The 24,095-nt window shown below is 36.5% G+C and overlaps 1 protein-coding gene across 17 annotated transcripts in view; it reads left to right on the forward strand.

Annotated features, from left to right (window-relative positions):
- Nucleotides 1-24,095, forward strand: part of HDAC9 (histone deacetylase 9) — a 1,021,922-nt gene that overhangs the window by 919,491 nt on the left and 78,336 nt on the right. For all 17 annotated transcript variants that reach the window (XM_067042606.1, XM_067042614.1, XM_067042608.1 and 14 more), the window contains one exon: nucleotides 15,668-15,801. In XM_067042606.1, coding sequence (XP_066898707.1) covers nucleotides 15,668-15,801 — 134 coding nt within the window. The remainder of the gene's footprint in view (nucleotides 1-15,667; nucleotides 15,802-24,095) is intronic.

Raw genomic sequence — 24,095 nt, forward strand, 5'->3', positions numbered from 1 at the left:
GTAGGTATATTATGAGAGCATGACATTTTTCAGGGCTTTGCTTTTCTTTACTTTTCTTCAAAAATTGCTCTCCGGTATCACCATGGGCCCTGAATCCAGAAAGTTGGGTATTGTAATTTAAGAGTGTGGACTCCAGAGCCAGAAGGTTTAAATCCTACCTTTGCTGTTTTACCTTGGACAATGTGCTTTAACCTCTCTGTGTTTACTTCCCATCTCTAAATTGAGAATAATGGTAATACCTCTTTCATATCTGTGTGTGTGTGTGTGTGTGTGTGTGTGTGTGTGTGTGTGCGTGCATGTTAGCTGTGTTGAACATTAAATAAGTTGTAAAGAGCCTACCCTGCAATAAGTTCCACATACACTTTAGCTATTAACACACATCCATCCAGGTCTATAAAGTCAGCTTCAGGTCTCTCTACTATTTAGACATCAGTCATTTAATTAACATACTGAAAATGCCAAGCACTGTACTAGGCATTGGATATACAAAGCCAGGCAAGATGTGGTCCCTGCAGTTTATAACCTCATAGGGTGAACTCACAAATTAAGGACTATAGAGAGAAATCAGTGTGAGGGGGGCACATAGGAACAATTCTGCATTGCCCAGGGGGCTCAGGATGTTGCTTACACTAACTTTAAAAGGTGAGTAGGAGTTAGCTGGATGCGGACAGGACATTTCATCAGTGGAAGCTCAGAACTGTGGGCATTGTTTGGTTGCTGTGTTCATCAAATTGTATAAATAGTTACATTTAAGTCAAGGGAAGAGTAAATGTGGGGACATGACAGAAGATGGAGCTGGAGAGAGAGACCATGTCTTGAAGGCTTTGAATTTAATCCTGAAAAATGTGAGAAGCCAACGACATGTGGTTGGGTGGCTGGTGTATGGAGGTCACTGCTCTCTGAAAGTGAGCCTAGAGTTTTCTGCTGGGATGCTTGCCCATCTCCAGGCCCAGGGTCTTCTCCTAACTTGTACACTCTTTCAGCTGTATAAACCCTCCCATAGTTCCTTGAGCACAAGATGCGTTAGTTAGAAAAGGCTTGCAATGTCCAATTTGACATGGCCAGTGATCATACAGAGCGCTTGGTTCTTTAGAAGAGTTCACAGTTCTAGAAATCTCTCTGTCTGGAAAAGGTTACCGAATTTACATAAACCCGGGTTCATCCAGGACTGGGATTCTCCTGTTCTTTTAAACAAAATGACCCACAGATTTTGGCTATGGTTCAGGGTAACAGAGAAGCTAGCAGCACTGACTCTATTTGAAGTATCTCATCATGACTGAAAATTCATCATAACCTTATTTTCTTCTAACAACCCACTTTTTCCAGATCCAGCAGACACTTTGTTCAGGCATTGTCAAGGTATGTGTCTTATTCAACAGCATACTGGCAATTGGCACTTAGTGGGGGAAATGGGTGGAGAATAGTGGGGACAGATGAACCCTTTGGGCACATGGTGACATGCATTGGTTACTTCATCTTATTCTAAGTGAAAAGTAAACATGCTTTATGTGTGGGGGTTTTTAAAAAAATTATTTGGGGCTCTTCTCACTTATTTTAAACAGGCAGTAGGGTCAGTGGTTAATGCCTCAGAGTCTAAAGCCTGAGTCCTGACATTACTATATTCTAGTTGTGTGACCTTGGGAAAGTTACTCAACTTCTCTTTGTTTGCCCCTCTAGAAAGTTGGATACTGTCTGTAGCTACCTCATAATGTTGGTGTGAGGACTGAATGAAACATCTGTATGAACCCCAGGACCTGGCGCAGGATAAATATTTTAGAATTGTTTATTGTTGTAGTTACCATTACTCTTCCAACTTTCCTTACACTTTCAATTTTACCTCATGAACTGTTATTCTGTTATCGATTTATCTTATGCCTATAGCATATTCAGGGATATGTGAAAATTTATTAACTCAAAACACCATCCTTTTAAAATTAATTAATTAATTAATTAATTAATTAATGTATTTATATATTTATTTTTGGCAATGTTGGGTCTTCATTGCTGCCCGCGGGCTTTCTCTAGTTGCAGTGAGCGGGGGCTACTCTTTGTTGTGGTGCACGAGCTTCTCATTGCGGTAACTTGTCTTGTTGCGGAGCATGGGCTCTGGGTACACAGGCTTCAGTAGATGTGGCTCGCTGGCTCTAGAGCCACAGGCTCAGTAGTTGTGGCTCATGGACTTAGTTACTCCACGGCATGTGGGATCTTCCAAGACCAGGGCTCGAACCCATGTCCCCTGCATTAGCAGGCGGATTCTTAACCACTGCGCCACCAGGGAAGCCCCACCATCCATGTATTACCTCACGGTTCTGTTAGGTCACAAGTCTGCATAGACTCAACTGGGTTCTCTGCTTCTGGTCTTACAAGATTATTATCAAAATATCATCCAGGCTGGCTCCTTATGCTGGAGGTTGTAAGGAACAATCCTCTTATGAGTTCATTTAGTCCCTTGCAGTTATAGAGCTGAGGTCTCCATTTCCTTGTCGGCTAGAAGCTACCAACATTCCTCCTCACATGGTCCCTTACATTTTCAAACCATCAGTGGTGCATCAAGTCCTTCTCATGCTTCATATCTCCCAAACTTCTTCTTATATATCAACTAGAGAAAAACTCTGCTTTTAAAGGTCTCATGCGGGACTTCCCTGGTCCAGTGGTTGAGACTGTGCTTCCACTGGAGGGGACGTGGGTTTGATCCCTGATCTGGGAACTAGGATCCTGCATGCTGCATGGCATGGCCCACAAACTTTTTTTTTAATTAAAAAAAAATTGAAGGGCTCATGTGATTAGATTATCTTAGCCAACCCCCTCCAGTTCCCCCCGACAGTGCCTGAAATCTTCCCTTTGATTTACTCCAAGTCAACTGAAACATCTTTTTGCCATACCACAGGAGTGTACATTATATGCACAGATTTCATCCACACTCAGAGGAGACTGTATTATACAGAGCAAAAGTTATCAGGGGTCATTCTGAGATTTCTGCCTACCACACTATCTAATTGAAATGGAATTAAGTAAACTTAAATAGAATACATTCATTCCATATTCATTCATTCTTTCAGTAGCATGTACTGAGCATCTACTATGTACCAAGCTAGGTGCTAGATTTGAACGTATTAATTCTGGCAACTTATTTTTTCAAAAAAAATTTTGAAGAGTAGGATTACCTGGAAATATGGGTTCCTGTTCTCCAAACTTATTTTTCCATTCCCCATTTTGCTGTCTGGAACTGTAATATATATGGTCCTATGTGAGCATAACTGAGTAATTCTACAACTAAGTTTACTAGTAGAAAAACCAAATGAATGAAAAAAATGATACCATTTAGAATACTTTGCCCGTTTACCTAAGAGAGCTTTTGAATCATGAAGAGGGCTGATGGGCTGGTGAGGAAGTAATAGATATTGATATTGCCTTTGTGTCAAGTGCTGGGTGGGTGCATTTTACATATATTATTTCACTGAAACTAAATAACATGACTTCCTGTATCAGAAGTGGGAAGCTGAGGCAAAGATATACAAATACATAACACTGCAAATGTTTGAATATGTCCTCTATTATCTTCTGAGTTTCTTCTAAACAGATGTATGTCTTCCATCTATTAAGCTTTATAAAAATGTGTTTATTTTACAACAATCATCTTTCTCTATGTCAAATTTTATTTATCCGTGTATGTGCCTCTTATATGTAATTTCTCTGGAAGCAGGAACTGTATCTTATTCATCCACGTATTTCCCTAGTTATTGTTAGAGTGTGTGCTCAGTAAATACTTGGTGAATTTGAGTAGTGCAAAGTACTGTAATGGGATCATCATTGCTTAGCATGAGTCTGTCCTGCTCTTGTTCCATCCCACTTGGCCAATTTTGCGTGAGCGTTGATGAGAGAATAGATCCCATGTGTTTAATGCATTATTAAAAACAGCAGTAAAAGCTAGTGATTGGCAAATCAAATTGCAGTTGGGGTTTGGCAAAAACAATTTTGTTGAGGGGTGGGAAGGAATGGTCCTATGATATCCAAAATCATTTTCTAGGGATTTTTATCTCCTCACTGGTTTTTTACTTGTGTATTTTAAGGGAAATTTAATTCACGTTTCTGGATCATTTACACTTAACACACCAAAGCAATGATTTGTAAAAGCCATTTGGTGTCTAGGAACTCTTTTTAAAGTTCCTTTTGAACTGGAAATGATGTCTGAAAAAATGGGCGGTCTTAATATCTATTGGGTTGGCTGAATAGTGGGAAATGCTTTGGGTTCTCACCCCAACTCTGTAGTTAACTATTTGCCTTGATAATTGACCTTTCTTTTTTTTTTGTGTGTGTGTGTGTGTGTGTGTTTCTTCCTCTGATATATTCTTTTTTTTTTTTTTTTTTTTTAACATCTTTATTTGAGTATAACTGTTTTACAATAGTGGGTTAGTTTCTCCTTTACAACAAAGTGAATCAGTTATACATATACATATGTTCCCATAACTCTTCCCTCTTGTGAAATTGACCTTTCTGAGTCTTAGTTTCCTCAACCTTAAAACAAAAGGATTGGAGTATTTAATTTTAAAATTCATTTCTAGATCTTAAGTTCTACAGTTAAACTCTTGTATTCAAAAATATAAAAACTGAATACCTGCTGTGTGCCAGGTTCTGTCCAACATAACATACTGTTTATATATATATATATTGAGGTGGCTTTTTATGACTAGATACTTATTTCAAACCTGTGAGGTAGACTAAATAATCCGTAGTTGTATTTACAGGTGAGAAAACTGAGGTTCATATATTTGAAGTATAAGATTTATATAAAAAACTGTGGCACATAGTAGGCATTTAGTAAATAAACTGTTGATTTTTAGATAGATGGATCATGGATGGATGGACGGATGGATGGATGGATGGTCAAAATGCCAGTCTACTTTTCTTGCCATTTTATTCTCAGAAATTCCTGAGGATAAATATTTTTTAATTTCATTTTTCCAAAATACTGGCGTTGAAGTATTCTCTTGTCCCAGATTTTGTTTAGGATACAAACCAACTAGTCATTTGTTTTCAAAAGGTGCTGAGAATATAAAGTTACTTCCTGGAGCATCACTGACTGGAACAGTAAAAGGATTTTTACTGTACTTGAAAGTGCCTTCTTTAAAACATATGCAGTATTTATAGGGCTGCTTGGAATAAGCCAACTGAAAGATTTAATGATAATAATCTCCTTAGTTCTTCTAAAATTGATTTCCAGTTTCAATGAACTTGAAAAGAGTCCTAGGACATCAAATAAATAAAGATCTTAACGTGAAATGAATCTTCAAAATATGTTCATAAATTTACATTTTAAACATGACCAGAAAATATATACCTTTCCCATTATTAAGGTGATGCTTTAATGAAAAATTTTCATTTGCATGAAATAAACCTTTTTTGGCTACAGATGAAAGGATTTTATGGTAGCGACAATGGTTTTGTGAGTTAAATGATCCCAACATCATCAGGAACGAATCACAAGTGCCTACCATATGAATTACAGCATCATAATTCTTAAAAAGGTATTTCTGTGGAGACCATTCTTCCCATCTGCAACAATCAGCTTCTGCTTTGAAGTCCTGCTAGGGAGCCTCACAATACATGAGCCAGCCACATGCTACCCAAACTTCTCTCTCAACTTGAGTTTGACTGCATTTTCCTAAAGAACAACATGGTAACTTAATGACTGAAGGGTTTAGAGAGGAAAATGACTACAATTTTTGTAATTACACTTTACCATATATTCACTCTTCAGTTGATCTTTCCTGGACATAACTACGGAAATTTTGCCAGTGGATGTGCAAAATTAAATTGCAAATTAAAACGGGACAAAAGTGTCTGACTCCATTGATCCCTACTATATTGAGTTTGCAGTGAAGTCTTCACAAATATTTTAGGACCAAATGAAACTAACCTGTTAAAAAAGGAGTAAAATTGTTATTAAGGCTTTTTTACTGTATCAGAAAGAGTTACAAAAATTACATAATTCAGTAATGTATTAGGTGTCAATATTTCTAAAGAGACTGTCACTGCTGCTGACTCTCACTCCACTACCTCTGCTAAATGGTGGGGAATTGCCTCTATCATTCTTGCTTTGTTTACTTGAAGCTTTCCTAGGCAGACATAGGAAATAATAGTGAAGAAGCACTTGTAGTGAATGGGAGACTGATATCAGAAAAGTTAGGAGATTTACAAGTAGAAGTGAAATGATTTCTAATCAGTCATTTTGTGTCACTATTTCTTTATTAATCAAGTGAATCATGACCTAGGTACCTACCTTTCTTGGGAGCTGGCTGCTGATTCTAGAGTGTGATTTTTATAGGATGGCAAAATAGCAATGGTTAACTACACTCTAAGTTGGAGAGAAGTCCCTCTTCAACTTACAGCAGAAGTCCCTCGGTGTTGGCCTCCCTAGAGAGTTCTGATGCACTACATGTTTTCAATTTCATAATAAAAACAGACTTTCTAAGAGTATCTCACTTCTCTGAGCTTCTATAAGAATGTTTCAGTTATCCACAACAGGCATTGCTGAACGCACATGAATGAAGTTTATAAAGTTTAGGAACTTCATTCCCATCTTGCCATCATGTGCTTTACTATTTATGTTCTATCTCATACTCTGGTAAAAAAGAAAAGTTAGCAGTAAAAAAAAGCAAGCCTCTTTTCATCCTATAATAATACTTAATAACACTAGAATCAGATAAGTCCTTCAGCAATACAGGAGGATATTATTTGCAGCCTTATATATAAAGCTGAAAACTAGTAATAATTTAATATCTAAAAACAGAGAATTAGTTGGTATATTAATATATTTTAAATGATATTGTAGAGTATTTGAAACATGTTTTCCACTATATTTGTATTTGTAAATGTAAATTTAAAAATTACAATATGATCCTGTTTTATTTTTAAAATACACAAAAACTATAAGCATGAAATACCACAAAAGTGGGATTGGCTATTTCTGGTTGGTAGGACTGGATTTATAATTATATAAATTATAATTATTTTATTAATATTTATTATTTATTTAAAAATATACAATATATAACAACATATATCATATTTGTTATATATTACATAATTTTATTTGCCTTTTTTTTCTATTTCCACATTTTCCACAATGAACATGTGTTAATTTTTGTTTTGAAAATAGTTGTTTTCAAATGGAAATTAAAATAAAGTTAAGGTTGTTTCCTTGCACTACCAATATTCTGGGAACTATTTGGGAAATATTAGGGAGAAGCATATGAGACATGCCATTTTGAAGGGTGAATCTTTTTGTGTCCTATGGCTTAGTTATTAAATATATATCTAAAGTTTAATCTTTGAGGCATCCTAGAGCAACTTTTCATTTCAAACAATTTCTCCAAACTTAATTAAAAGGCTGACACAATATGACTTCTTTAGCAGAAATAAACCCTCATAGAACTTCGGGAAATCACAGTGAAATTGTTCATTTGAAGCACTACCATATTTACTGCTTATTTAGTATTCTTTTCAGAAGCAACAAAATTAAGTTTGCTTCCAGTGAATCAGAGGATTTCTAGCTGAAGATGCCCTTGCAATTCTCTTCCTCAGTGGTGTCTCAGTCTTGGTAGTTACCAGTTCAGTATGTTTGGTCATCAAAAAAAAAAAAAAAGATTTGTTACAGTGTACCTTCCTTCTTATGCTTATAATAATGCTGATTTAATTAAATTAGCTTAATGCTTTTTGAAACAACCAGGTTATATATAGTATTCTTTAGTGTAGTGGCAGTAGCAGTAGTATAGTAAGTAGTAGTGATAGTATTTTGTTAATGCCTCATTCTAGAAGATTTTCTCAGAAGAGCTTAAGGTGCCAGCTTTCACTCTGAAAAATATTTCTTAGAGTATTCTATCATAGTCAATGCACATGGTAGGGACAACTTCTGAGGCTGATTTTCACTGAATATGTATCATTTCCAGTCACTAACCTGACCCTGCCCATCTTGCTGCCCCAGGCAACCAGGCTCCTCCCTAAGTACCCCACCCTCTAAAAAAAATTCAGAAACAAAAGGTATATGTGGACCTTAAGAACCCAGTTCCACCCCATTTCATATCTGTAATTGCTTGAACTCAACATGCACCGTGTTATGCAGACTTACTTTCTCACTTGATCTCTTCTTTCCCATCAACCCTCACAGTCCAGACACTTGAACCTCCTTGAGGAAAACCTTGCTGGAGCTATGCTCTCTGCTATAATTTTTCAGCTGTACAGGTTCAGTTTGTTGTGACAAGTAGGATGAGCTTTTGTGCTTTTGTGAAGCTGGAAGTAAAAACTATTAAATGAAACTTGTAATTATGCCCATTAAAATTATGTTACAAAACCTCTCAAATAAACACACATACACGCACGCACGCACACACCACTGAATCTTCTTTTTCTCACGTCCAGAAAAATAATACCTTGATATTGGTAGCCACACTTAGCTTTTCTAATCCCTCTTATATATGTACAGCAGTAATGGACACAGTAGAACTCAGGTTAATAGAAGTAAAATGTTGTTCTTAAATTTCTTACTTTGATGGGAAGAGAGAGCTTAGGTCTCGTAGAAATTTTATTTCTTTACTTCACTTGAATGTTTTGTGCAAGGATAACTCAGAGTTCAGCTGCCTCAATCTGTGGCTCCAGAGATCACATGGGGAACATGTGAATGGAAATAAACCCTGTAGGTAAAAGAAAGAGGAATTTGGATAGAGATCAAAGATTAGCTTCATTCCATTCTTTCCTTCCACTTTTTACTATCCCATCTAAATTTGGTATTTTACGGGACTTTTTTTTTTTAATTCCCAAAGGAAAGAGTGAACTTAAATCAGATTTGAGACTTTATCCCTCCCCCCACCTCTTTTTTTTTAATCCATGTGATTTGATCCGCTCAGTAGTAACTTTAGATAATTGAATTCTCAATTGCTAGGAAACTTCAGTATGAAAGATGTGGCATACAGGCTTGATTTATTATTTTCTCTTTTTAAGTTATCACTATAGCCATGGTTTAGGTTACAGGAAAAGCTGTTCAGAATATTTAACAATATGATTAGCAGAAATATCTGTCTATGAGTATTATGAGTATTTCTTGCTCATTTATCTTCTAGAACGGAATTACTTACTATGTGCTATTAACCGTGACTTAGGCCAAGAACGTTTCTAAGCATTAGGATCAGAACTCTGCATTACACATTTTCTGTAAGCTGACCGTTCTTTTTATAGCAGTCAGGTAAGAAGGTGGAGCTTAATGAGTTCAGCCTCATTCCTAAATGGCCTGTGGAAAAGATTCTTATTGGTATCATCATGAGGTCCATAGAAGTGAAAAACACAGTACCACTTAAAAACAGTTTTCACCTAATTTTAAAATCTTTTTTAGAATAGTTTTTGCCAAGTATTTAGAAACATAGGGTAATTATAAAGTGAATATTTTGACTTCCATCAAAATAGTAGCTAAGTGGATAGCATCAACATTGAAGTGCTACAAGGTAATGGGGAAATGAACTCACCTTGTTCATAGTTAACCTCAAGTGCTGGCCCAGAGCTGAAATTCTGGACAGCTCTGGTTTATTGAGTGGATATCTCAACGCATTCCAAGGATTAAGATGATACTATTTCATTGTTTTAAAATGGAAGCGACTTAGTTTGGCTTTAGGGTCTCATTGCTTGACAATTTTATAGACTTGCATTACTTCTACCAACCTTATCCTGAAAATTTACTTTCTTTTCAAACAGAAACCCACAATACCTAAGAGAAGAACAAGGTCAGGCTTGAAAGCAGCCTAGGTAGGCTTGCAGACCATGCATTTCCACATTCGCGATAATTCTTTCAAGTTTTCATGGATATAGAAATATTGTAAATATTATAAGTATTATATAAATGAGGGAGAAGGAAATAGTCTTGTACTTTAGAATGGTTAATACAAGAAGCTAAAAATTTGAATTAATGTAAACACTGAAAAACTGAGTAACAAAACTCTAGAGACAAAAAAGATCATTGGTTTGCAGGGATTGGGGGGTGGAGAGAAGGGATGAATTGGTGGAGCACAGGAAAGTTTAGGACCTTGAAACTAATCTGTATGATGCTATAATGGTGGATACATGACTTTATGTGTTTGCAAAGCCCATAGAACTATACAACACAAAGAGTAAATCCTGGTCGTAGACGTTTGTTAACAATAATGTATCAATATTGGTTCATCAACTGTAACAAATGTACCACACTAATGCAAGATATTATTAATAGGGGAAACCACAGCAAGGGGGTAGGGTAGTATATTGGAACTCTCTGTACTTTCTGCTTAAATTTTCGATAAACTCAAAACTGCTCTTAAAAAGTCTATTAATTTTGTTAATGTTTTGGTTTCTTTCCTTCCACTTATTTTGAGATATAATTGATATACAAGTATTGTATAAGTTTAAGTGTATAGCATAATAAATTGCCTTATATAAATCATGAAATGATTATCACAGTAAGTTGAGTGAACATCCATCATCCCATATATGTAGATATAAAATTAAAGAGATAGAAAAAAAATTTTCCTTGCAATGAGAACTTTTAGGATTTACTCTCTTAACAGTTTTCATATATGACACACAGCAGTGTTAATTAGATTTATCATGCTGTACATTACATCCGTAGTACTTATTTATCTTATAACTGGAAATATGTACCTTTTGACTGCCTTCATGCAATTCCCCCTCCCGCTAAAGCCCACCTCTGATAACCACAAGCCTGATATCTTTTTCTCTATATATCTGTTGAGTGCATTGGGTCTCATGTGTCTTTTAAAGCCAGAAGACTATCTTTAGAATTATGCTTGAATTGCTTTCTCTTTTTTTGTGTGCATAGATATGCACACAGAAAATTGTAGATTTTTGGTTTGTGGTTACCATGAGGTTTATATGTAGCAATCTAAATATAAATATGATTATTTTAAGTTGTTGATCTCTTAAGTTCAAACACATTTTAACAACCCTGAATTCTAACTCCCCTTCCCACATTTACTGTTTTTGACATAATATTTTACATCTTTTTGTTTTGTGCATCCCTTAAGTACTTATTGTGGATATAGATGATTTTACTTCTTTGGTCTTTAAACTTTACTACTAGCTTTATACGAGGCTAATTTACTACCTTTTCTATATACTTGCCTTTACCAGTGAAACTTTTCTTTTCAAAATTTTCATATTTCTAGTTATGGCCCTTTTTCACATAGAGAAGTCCTTTTAACATTTCTTGTAAAGCTGGTTTGGTGGTGCTGAACTCTTTTAGCTTCTCCTTGTCTGTAAAACTTTTGGTCTCTCCATCAAATCTGAATGAAAACCTTGCTGGGGGTAAAGTATTCTTGTTTGTAGGTTTCTCCCTTTTATTACTCCAGGCTCAGCAGGTGTGTCTGACTCAGGCTCCTTTCAAATTACTGTTTCTGCCGTGGGTCCTGGAGAGTGTAAGATTTTGTGTGTGCCTTTAAGATTGAAGTCTAGGGACCTCCCTGGTGGCGCAGTGGATAAGAATCCGCCTGCCAATGCAGGGGACGTGGGTTCGAGCCCTGGTCTGGGAAGATCCCACATGCCGAGGAGCAACTAAGCCCGTGAGCCACAACTACTGAAGCCTGTGTGCCTAGAGCCCGTGCTCCACAACAAGAGAAGCCACTGCAGTGGGAAGCCCATGCACCGCAACAAAGAGTAGCCCCCGCTCACCGCAACTAGAGAAAGCCTATGCGCAGCAACGAAGACCCAATACAGCCTAAAATAAATAAATAAATGAATGAATTAATTAATTAATAAAAAAGAGTGGAGTCTATTTCCCACAGCCCTCTGGCTCTCCCCAAAGTAAGCCCCACTGCCCTTCAGAGCCAAACTTTCTGGGATCTTGGCTTCCCAGTGCAGGACCCCCAGGCTGGAGAGCTCGATGTGGGGTTTGGACCCCTCCTCGCTCCTTGGGGAGAACCTCTGTAATTGTAATTATCCTCCTGTCTGTGGGTGCCCACCTAGGAATATGGGTCTTGACTATACTACATTTTTGCCCTTCCTACCCATCTCATTGTGGTTCCTTCTTTATATCTTTAGTTGTAGATCTTTTCTGATATCCTTCTAGTCTTTTTCCTCAATAGGTGCTCTGTAAATAGTTGTAATTTCTGTGTGCCCATGGGAGAAGGTGAGCTCAGGGTCTTCCTACTCCACAATCTTGTCCACTTGTTTTCAACAAGTCGATTCAAGAACTTGTGGGCCACTGAGCATCTGAGGATCTGGGAGCCCAGTCCAGATGTGTTATGCTGTAGCAACACATCTGTTAACTGCTTAAAAAATATAATTGTTTTAAAAATTAAATTTTTATGTCCTGCATGTTCTTAAAGCCTATTAAAAAAATGAAATGCCATATTGAACACATTGTTGTTTTTTTAAAAATTATTTATTTATTTTTGGCTGTGTTGGGTCTTCGTTTCTGTGCGAGGGCTTTCTCTAGTTGTGGCGAGCAGGGGCCACTCTTCATTGCTGTGCGTGGACCTCTCACTGTCGTGGCCTCTCTTGTTGCGGAGCACAAGCTCCAGACGCACAGGCTCAGTAGTTGTGGCTCACAGTCCTAGTTGCTCCGCGGCATGTGGGATCTTCCCAGACCAAGGCTTGAACCCATGGCCCCTGCATTGGCAGGCAGATTCTCAACCACTGCGCCACCAGGGAAGCCCGAACACATGGTTTTATATATTTTCATTTAGCCTTTTTTTTTCAGTAGTGCCTGAAATTGAGCAGGTTGATGAAATGTTAAAATTTTTAAAATATTAATTGAGAGATGTTTACATTTGGCAATATGAGTGACTGCATATCCTGAAATACTCCTACATGAAAATATCAAGACTACTCTTTTAAATTTATGGATGACTTCCTAAAAAATGAAGAAAAGTGAGCAAATACTATAGCTGTTGGCCATCCTGGGCTATCCCAAAGTGTTCAGTTGGCGAAAGCTTGAACATTAATAGACTACTGCATACTAGAAAGGGGAGTCAAAGCTTTGGGTCTATGAAGGGAAGGGTTTTGATTGGAGACCAGAATAAAAAATGGAATGTCAAAAGGCCAACTCTAAAGAAAAGGATAAATAGGAGAAAAGGAAATACTGCTGATTAAAACAACAAATTGATCTTAGCTATGGCTATCAGTAGAGGGAATTTCGAAGGGAATGGAAAGGGAAGAAAAAAAAACTGTATGTTTTTCTATGTCAATTTGTAATCAAGTTTTGGGGTCCATATTTACATTATCTGTGCATTAAAAACAACAACGACAACAACAAAAAACAACCCTTGAGTCTAAGAATTTAAAATTGATCTTGGTTGGTAATGTTTCAGCCATCCAGCAGAAGCAAACAAAATCACACTCAACTCAGGTTTCAAAGATAAATATCACATTCAACTCAGGCTTCCAAGCTTTCTCACATATAAAGTTCTGATTAATATGAGCTCAAAAAAATTCAAAAAACAAAGGAGAATTAAGACATCATGAGGCTGAATCATCAGAAACAAAAAATAGTAAAACTAAGCCATAAATACTTCAAATAGCAGATACAGAAAATAAAATAATTATGCCTAAAGAAATAAAAGAAATAAAAACATGAACCAAAAGTAAGAAACTATAAAAATGACTGAGAAGTTATGAAATATAACCAAATAGAACATCTAGAATTGAACAATGTAATCACTGAAATGAAAATATCTGTAGAAGTATAAATAGCAGATTAGATACATCTGGAGAGAGAAAGTCTGGAAGATAGATCTGAAATAAAAGTACACATAATGCAGGACAGAAAGAAAATATGAAAGAAAACTTCAGAGATGTTGAGAATACAGTAACAATGACTACATCTAATTGGAGTTCCAACATATGATAATAAAGGTAATGAATAACTTTACTGAATAAGTTTGAACACAAAAGATAGAAATTTCTAGAAAAATATAACTTAGGAAGATATTGAAAACACAAATAGTCCTCTAATCCCTAAAGAAATTCTCAATAGATAAAAATCTTCCTCAAAGAAAACACAAGAGTCAAATGGTTTTACAGAAGATTTCTACCCAACATTCTAGGGTCAAATAATAGAAAAAGAGGGTCTGACCATAATAAAATTCAACATGGTCAATAAAAGAATGGAAATTTATAGATTAACCCCTTTCATAAACATAGGTGAAAAAAAATTCTAAACAAAGCATTAGTCAAATCCAGCTTTGTATAAAAAAGATAATATATCACAACCAAACTTATTTCATAAATTCAATGATGACTAAATATTTGAAATATTAATGTAACTCACAACACTATGAAATTATAGGAGAAAAACCATCTCATTTGGTATAGTAAAATAATTAAATTCAACATCTGTTTATAATAAAAACTCTAATTTGGAGTAGAAATAGAAAGGTTCCTCCTTATACTGAATGAAACCACAGTAAGATGCTATCATTCATCCACCCAGTTGGCAAATCATACCAAATGGTGGCAAGGATGTGACTAAACTGAGATTCTAATATATACTGCTTCTCAGAGTGGGGATTGATAATAGTCCTTTGGAAATGATCTGGTATTATTTAGCAGGTTTTAAGTCATGATAATTTCACTCCTCTCTTGCACATGTACACCAGAAGACTGGTATAAGAATGTTCATGGGGCATTTTCTTTTTTTGGCCGCACTACATGTCTTGTGGGATCTTAGTTCCCCTGACCAGGGATGGAACCCCAGGCCCACGGCAGTGAAAGCACAGAGTCCTAACCACTGGACCTTGAGGGAAGTCCCATAGGGGCATTTTTTGTAATAACACAAAACCTAAATATTTGTCAACAGGAGAATGGGTAAATAAATTCTTCTCTACTCGTTAAATGGCCTACTAGACAGCATAGAACTGTAGCTACATGTATCAACAGAGATGAGCTAACAAAATGTGCAAAAAGAGCAAGGTGCAAAAGTATAAAACCATTTTTATAAAGTTCCAAAATAAGCAAATTAACAATGGAAAGCAAAGGAGTTATGAACATAAACTCAGGATCCTGATTTCCCATAGTGAGGAGGAATTATGTTATTAGAGAGATGCATACAGGGGGCTTCAATAGTATTTTCCTTAAATTGGAAGTTGAGTGACCAGGTGTTTGTCATATTATACTTTATAACATAAAAAGATACTATTTTTTGCATTTATCAACTATTTCATTGTAAAAGAATGTCTGTAAAATCTAATGTGATAGTTAAGTACTTTGAGGTGATATATAGAAAACTTCCTTTTATAATGAAGGCAGATGATGGACACAGGAAAGAAATATTAAGCAAACGGAATTGTTTACCTTATTAACAGCCAAACACTATTCAAGTGTTTCATCCAGGTACACATAGAATGTGTTGTGAAAGGCAGTAATGTGCACTGGTGAAGAACCATAACGACTGTTGCAATTCTTAGTTGTGATACTTCTTAGCTGTGGGATCTTGGGTTTTGGTGCCCTCATTTGTTAAATAGAGATACTAATAGGACCTAATTTATCAAGTTGTTGTGAGTATTAAACAAGTTAGCACATGGGAAGTGCTGAGAAAGGACATATGCAGGATAAATGCTCAATCAATATTAGATTCTAGTGGTCAGTTAACTTTTAATTTATACTTTGAAATGTTCTGTTTGCATTATGTTAGGCTTTGGTCATTTGACGAAGCAATTGATGACACTGGCTGATGGACATGTGGTGTTGGCTCTAGAAGGAGGACATGATCTCACAGCCATCTGCGATGCATCAGAAGCCTGTGTAAATGCCCTTCTAGGAAATGAGGTAAAAAACTAAAAGTACAAAAGAGTAGGAGTAAAGGACCAGGAATGTATGCATGCATATTTTTTGTCTTTTTAAAAATCACACGAACTCAGAAAACACAATGTAGCTCTTACAATTTTAAGGAAGAAGGCAAGCCTTAGATAAGAAAAGTTTACATGTTCTCATGTTATATGCTATATGGAATCCATATAGTACTCCCCTCGATCAGGTTATTGGCAGACCTCAATAAATAAGTAAAGATAACCCTTGGGAGGAAATGGTTTGTATATTGATCCGGCTAATGAGCATTGAAACACTGAAAAAGAGATAGCTCAAAGAAAAGTTCTTTAAATATTTTCTGTAGCATTATGTCAGTTCAGGGGGGAAAAAAGCTTTTGAAAAATATTTTTTCAGCTTTATTAAGGTATAATTGGCAAATAAAATTATAATACATATATCTAACATATACAGTTATGATTTGATATGCATATACATTGTAAAATGATTCCCTCCATTGAGTTCATTTAACACATTCATCACCTCACATACTTTTTTTTTGATGAAAATACTTGTTCTACTCTCTTAGAAAATTTAATTATTACAAGACAGTATTATCAGTTATATTCACCATGTTATACATTACATCCTCAAGCCTTATTCATCTTGTAAGTGAAAGTTTAAAAAGTTTTACCAACCTCTCCTTATTCTCCCCACCACCCAGCTCCTGGCAACCACCATTCTACCCTCTGTTTCTATGAGTTCAACTATTTTGTTTGTTTGTTTCGGGTTCTACATAAGTGATACCATGTAGTTTTTTTTTCTCTGTATGGCTTATTTCACTTGGCATAATACCATCCATGTTCATCCATGTTGTCACAAAAGACAGAATTTCATTCTTTTTTTTAAGATTGCAAAATATTCCATTGTGTCTGTGTATGTGGCTGTGTGTGTATTACATTTTCTTTATCCATTCATCTGTGAATGGACACCTACATTGTTTCCAAACCTTGACTATTGTGAATAGTGCTGCAATAAATTTAGCAGTTCAGATATCTCTTTGAGATAATGAAATAGTGATTTCATTTCCTTTGGATATTTACCCAGAAGTGAGATTCCTGGGTCATATGGTAGTTCTATTTTTAATTTCTTGAGGGACCTCCTGCTGTTTTCCATAGCAACTATACTACCAAGAATGCACAAGGGTTCCCTTTTCCCAACATCCTTACCAGCATTTATCTCTCCCCTTTTTGATAATACACGTCCTAACGATATGTGAGGAAGTATCTCATTATGGTTTGATTTGTATTTTCCTGATCATTAATAATGTTGAATACCTTTTCATGTACATGTTGGCCATTTGTATGTCTTCTTTGGAAAAACACATATTCAGCTCCTTTGCCCATTTTGAATTGTGGTATTTGGTTTTGTTTGTTTGTTTTGCTGTCGAGTTGTATGAATTCCTTGTATATTTTGGATTCTAACCTCTTATTGGAGATGTGGTAAATACTTTTTTCCCATTCCATGGGTTGCCTTTTCATTTTATTGATGATTACCATTGCTGTGCAGAAGCTTTTTAATTTGAGGTAGTCCCACTTGTTTATTTTTGCTTTTGTTGTCTTTTCTTTTGTTTTCAAATCCAAATAACCATTGCCAACAGCGATGTCAAGGAGCTTACCACCTATGTTTTCTTCTAAGAGTTTTAGGATTTCAAGTCTTACATTTATGTCTTTAATCAATTTTGAATTGCTTTTGTGTATAAGATAGGGATCCAGTTTCATTTTTTGCATATGGCTATCCAGTTTTACCAACATCATTTATTGAAGACACTATTCTTTCCCCATTGTATATTCCTGGTTCCTTTCCTGAAGATTAATTAATGGGTGTATTTCTGGGATCTCTCTTCTGTTCTATTAATCTATATGTCTGTTTTTAATGACAATATCATACTGTGTTGATTACTTGTAATATAGTTCAAAATCAGGAAATGTGATAACTCCAGCATTATTCTTCCTTCTCAAGATTGCATTGGCTATTTGGGGTTCTTTTGTGGTTTCATATGAGTTTTAGGATTTTTTTTCTATTGCTGTGAAAAATGCCTTTTGGTAAGTATTGTATTGACTTTATAGCTCACCTTGGGTATTATGGACATTTTAATTATATTAACCTTCCTGTTCCATGAACCTAGGATATCTTTCCATTTATTTGTGTCTTCAATTTCCTTTATCAATGTCTTAAAGATTTTTGAAAGATTTTTGTGTATAGATCTCTCACTTCCTTGGATAAAGTTATTCCTGAGTAGTTTGTTTTTGATGCCATGGTAAATGAGATTTTGTTTTCTTTATTTCTTTTTCAGATAGTTAATTGTTAGTGTACAGAATCATGACTGATTTTTCTGTGTTGATTTTTTTATCCTGCAACTTTGCTGAATTCATTTAGTTTTAACAGCTTTTTGGTGGCATTCTATATGTATCATGTCATCTGTAATAGTAACAATTTTACTTCTTGTTTTCTCATGTGGATGCCTTTTATTTCTTTCTCTTGCCTGATTACTTTAGATAGTATTTACTTACAGTACTATATTGAATAACAGTGACAGGACTGGGTATCCTTATCTTGTTTCTAATCTTAGAGGAAAAGTTTTCAGCTTTTCAGCATTGAGTATGATGTTAGCTGTGAGTTTATCATATATGGGACTTATTATGTTGAGGTACCTTCCTTCTATACCAAATTTATTGAGAGTTTTTTTCATGAAAGGATGTTGAATTTTGTCAAATGCTTTGTCTGCATCTATTAAGATGATTATATAATCTTTATCCTTCATTTTTTTTGATATAGCTTATTGCATTTATTTATTTACAGATGATGAACTATGCTTGCATCCCAGGAATAAACACCACTTAATCATGGCATATGATCCTTTTAGTGTACTGTTGAAATTCAGTTTGCTAGTATTTTGTTGAGGATATTTGATCTCTATTCATCAGGGATATTGGCCTGTAATTTCTCTCCTTGTAGTGTTCTTTATTGGCTTTGGTTTCAAGGAAATGCTGACCTCCAAAAATGAGTTTGGACATCTTACCTCCTCTTCAATTTTTTGGATGAGTTTGAGAAAGATTCGTATTACTTCTTCTTTAATATTTGATGGAGTTCACCAGTGAAGCCATCTGATTCTGGACTTTTCTTGGTTGGGAGGTTTTTGATTACTAATTCAATCTCCTTACTAGTAATTTGTTCAGATTTTCTATTTCTTTGTTTTTCAATCTTGATGCGTTTTTTTCTTTCTAGAAGTTTATCCATTTCTTCTAAGTTATTTAATTTGTTGGCACATAATTGTTCATAGTAGTTGCTTATGTTCCCTTGTGTTTCTGTTATGAATTGTAATGTCTCCTTATGCATTATTAATTGAGACTTTTCTCATTTTTTCTTAGTCTAGGTAAAAGTTTATCAGTTTTGTTTATCCTTTCATAAAGCAGGTGTAGTTTTATTGATGTTTTCTATTGTCTTTTTAATCTCTATTTATTTCCACTCCAATCTTTGTTGTTTCCTTCTTTCTATTAATTTGGCCTTAGTTTATTCTTCACTTTTTACTTTCTTGAGGTGTAAAGATAGGTTGTTTAGTTGAGATCTTTCTTTTTTCTTAATGTAAGCATTTATCAAAATAAAATTCTCTCTTAGAATGGCTTTAGCTGCATGCCATACATTTTGGTATTTTGTGTTTCCATTCTCATTTGTCTCAAGATTTATTTTATTTCTTTTGATTTCTTCTTTGACATATTGATTGTTCACTAGCATGTTGTTAAATTACTATCTATTTGTGAATTTTCCAGTGTTTTCTTGTAACTGATTTCTAGTTTCATGCTATTGTGGTCAGAAAAAACAATTGGGATGATTTCAGTCTTTTAAAATTTGCTAAGACTGGTTTTGTGGCCTACTGTATTATCTCTCAAGGAGAATGTTCCATGTGTGCTTAAGAAGAATGTATATTCTGCTGCTGTTGGATGGAATGATCTGTATATGTCCGTTAGGTCTATGCCATCTAATGTAGTTTAAGTTCAGTGTTTCGTTATTGATTTTCTATCTAAGCTTTCTGTTGTGTTATATCCTCTTGGTGAATTGACCCCTTTATCATTTTATAATGATCTTCTTTGTCTTATATTACAGTTTGGGGGTTAAAGTTTATTTTTTCTGATATAAGTATACCTGCCGTGCTTTTTGTTTCCATTGGCATGGCATATATTTTCCATCCCTTCACTTTCAGCCTGTGTGTCCTTAAACCTGAAGTGATTCTCTTGTAGACAGCATGTAGTTCAGCCTTGTTTTTTTAATCATTCAGCAACTCTATATCTTTCGACTGGAGAATTTAGTCCATTAAATGTAAAGAAGTTATTGATATATATGGTCTTACTGTTGCCATCTTGTTGTTTCCCACCTGTTTCGTAGTTCTGTTTTTCCTCTCTTGCTGTCTTCCATGTGTGAATTGATGATTTTGTGTAGTGGTATGTTTTGATTCCCTTCTCTTTATCTTTTTCATATCTAATATAGGTTTTTGCTTTGTGGTTACTGTTAGGCTTACATAAAACTTCTTATAGTTTTAATAGTGTATAATATTTTAAGCCAATAACATCTTAATTTTTAATGCTTAGAAAAGTTCTACATTTTTTTTTTTTTTTTTTTTGTGGTTTTTGTGGTATGCGGGCCTCTCACTGTTGTGGCCTCTCCCGTTGCGGGGCACAGGCTCCGGACGTGCAGGCTCAGCGGCCATGGCTCACAGGCCCAGCCGCTCCGCGGCACGTGGGATCCTCCCGGACCGGGGCACGAACCCGTATCCCCTGCATCGTCAGGCGGACTCTCAACCACTGCGCCACCAGGGAAGCCCGAAAAGTTCTACATTTTTATACTTTCCTCCCACAATTTATGTTTTTGATGTCAAAATATACATTTTTTATATTGTGTAATCATTAAAAATTACTGTAGTTATGGATTATTTTTAATACTTCAGTCTTTTAACCTTTACACTAGAGTTATAAGTGATTTACCCACCACCATTACAATATGAGTATTCTGAATTTAATTATAAAAATATATATACATGTATGTATATACATACATGTATGTGTGTGTATATATATATATATTATATATATATACTTTACTAGTGAGTTTTATATACTTTTATGTTTTCATGTTACTAGTTAGCATCCTTTAGTTCAGCTTGAAGAACTCCCTTTAACATATCTTGTAAGGCAAATCTACTGGTGATGAACCCTTCAGCTTTTGTTTCTCTTCAAAACTTTGTAAGGCAAATCTACTGGTGATGAACCCTTCAGCTTTTGTTTCTCTTCAAAACTTTATCTCTCCTTGAATTCTTAAGGACAGCTTTGCTGGGTGAAGTATACTTGGTTGGCAGGGGTTTTTTTACTACACTTTGAATATATTATCCCATTCACTTATGGTCTGCAAGTTTTCTGTTGAAAAATCCACTCATGGCTCTTCAGGAAAGATGGCGGAAGAGTAAGATGCGGAGATCACCTTCCTCCCCACAGATACATCAGAAATACATCTACACGTGGAACAACTCCTACAGAACACCCACTGAACGCTGGCAGAAGACCTCAGACCTCCCAAAAGGCAAGAAACTCCCCACGTACCTGGGTAGGGCAAAAGAAAAAAGAAAAAACAGAGACAAAAGAATAGGGACGGGACCTGCACCAGTGGGAGGGAGCTGTGAAGGAGGAAAGATTTCCGCAAACTAGAAGCCCCTTCACAGGCGAAGGCTGCGGGTGGCAGGGGGGGGGGAAGCTTTGGAGCCGTGGAGGAGAGCACAGCAACAGGGGTGCAGAGGACAAAGCGGAGAGATTCCTGCACGGAGGATCGGTGCCGACCGGCACTCACCAACCCGAGAGGCTTGTCTGCCCACCCGCCGGGGCGGGTGGGGCTGGGAGCTGAGGCTCGGGCTTCAGTCGGATCCCAGGGAGAGGACGGGGCGGCTCAAACACAGCCTGAAGGGGTTAGTGCGCCACGGCTAGCCTAGCCGGGGGAGGGACTCTGGGAAAAAGTCTGGACCTGCCAAATAGGCAAGAGACTTTTTCTTCCCTCTTTGTTTCCTGGTGCGAGAGGAGACGGGATTAAGAGTGCCGCTTAAAGGAGCTTCAGAGACGGGCATGAGCTGCGGTTAACAGCGCGGACCCCACAGACGGGCATGAGACGCTAAGGCTGCAGCTGCCACCACCAAGAAGCCTGTGTGCAAGCACAGGTCACTCTCCACACCTCCCCTCCCGGGAGCCTGTGCAGCCCGCCACTGCAAAGGGTCCCGTGATCCAGGGACAACTTCCCTGGGATAACGCAGGGTGCCCCTCAGGCTGGTGTAACGTCATGCTGGCCTCTGCTGCCACAGACTCGCCCCGCACTCCATGCCCCTCCCTCCCCCCACCCTGAGTGAGCCAGAGCCACCGAATCAGCTGCTCCTTTCACCCTGTCCTGTCTGAGCGAAGAACAGATGCCCTCCGGTGACCTACATGCAGAGTCAGGGCCAAATCCAAAGCTGAACCCCAGGAGCTGTGCGAACAAAGAAGAGAAAGGGAAATTTCTCCCAGCAGCCTCAGGAGCAGTAATTTAAATCTCCACAATCAATTTGATGTACCCTGCATCTGTGGAATATCTGAAAAGACAACAAGTCATCCCAACTTGAGGAGGTGAACTTTGAGAGCAAGATATATTATTTTTTCCCTTTTTCCTCTTTTTGTGAGTGTGTATGTGTATGCTTCTGTATGAGATTTCATCTGTATAGCTTTGCTTTCACCATTTGTCCTAGGGTTCTGTCCGTCCATTTTGTTTTGTTTTTTTTTACATAAAAAAATTTTTTTTCTTAATAATTATTTTTTATTTTAATAACTTTATTTTATTTTATCTTATTATTTTATCCCCTGCCTCCCTCCCTGCCTCCCCCCCTTCTCTCTCTCTCTTTCTTTCTTTCTTTCTACTTTTCCTCCCTTTTATTCTGAGCCATGTGGATGAAAGACTCTTGGTGCTGCAGCCAGGAGTCAGTGCTGTGCCTCTGAGGTGGGAGAGCCAACTTGAGAAACACACAGCAGATGAAGGAGCAAGATAAAAACCCACCAGACCTAACAAATGAAGAGGAAATAGGCAGTCTACCTGAAAAAGAATTCAGAATAATGACAGTAAAGATGATCCAAAATATTGGAAATAGAAGAGACAAAATGCAAGAAACATTTAACAAGGACCTAGAAGAACTAAAGGGGAAGCAAGCAACAATGAACAACACAATAAATGAAATTAAAAATACTCTACATGGAATCAATAGCAGAATAACTGAGGCAGAAGAACAGATAAGTGACCTGGAAGATAAAATAGTGGAAATAACTACTGCAGAGCAGAATAAAGAAAAAAGAATGAAAAGAACTGAGGACAGTCTCAGAGACCTCTGGGACAAAATTAAATGCACCAACATTCAAATTATAGGGGTCCCAGAAGAAGAAAAGGAAAAGAAAGGGAATGAGAAAATACTTGAAGAGATTATATTTGAAAACTTCCCTAACATGGGAAAGAAAATAGTTAATCAAGTCCAGGAAGCACAGAGAATCCCATACAGGATAAAACCAAGGAGAAACACGCCGAGACACATATTAATCAAATTGTCAAAAATTAAATACAAACAAAGCATATTAAAAGCAGCAAGGGAAAAACAACAAATAACACACAAGGGAATCCCCATAAGGTTAACAGCTGATCTTTCAGCTGAAACTCTGCAAGCCAGAAGGGAGTGGCAGGACATATTTAAAGTGATGAAGGAGAAAAACCTACAACCAAGATTACTCTCCCCAGCAAGGATCTCATTCAGATTTGATGTAGAAATTAAAAGCTTTACAGACAAGCAAAAGCTGAGAAAGTTCAGCACTACCAAACCAGCTTTACAACAAATGCTAAAGGAACTTCTCTAGGCAAGAAACACAAGAGAAGGAAAAGACCTATAATAACAAACGCAAAACAATTAAGAAAATGGTAATAGGAACATACATATCAATAATTACCTTAAATGTAAATGGATTAAATGCTACAACCAGAAGACACAGGCTTGCTGAATGGATACAAAAACAAGATCCATATATATGCTGTCTACAAGAGACCCACTTCAGACCTAGGGACACATACAGACTGAAAGTGAGGGGATGAAAAAAGATATTCCATGCAAATGGAAATCAGAAGAAAGCTGGAGTAGCAGTTCTCATATCAGACAAAATATACTTTAAAGACTATTACAAGACACAAAGAATGACACTACATAATGATCAAGGGGT

Source organism: Kogia breviceps, chromosome 9, assembly GCF_026419965.1.
Source record: "Kogia breviceps isolate mKogBre1 chromosome 9, mKogBre1 haplotype 1, whole genome shotgun sequence".
Lineage (NCBI taxonomy): Eukaryota > Metazoa > Chordata > Mammalia > Artiodactyla > Physeteridae > Kogia > Kogia breviceps.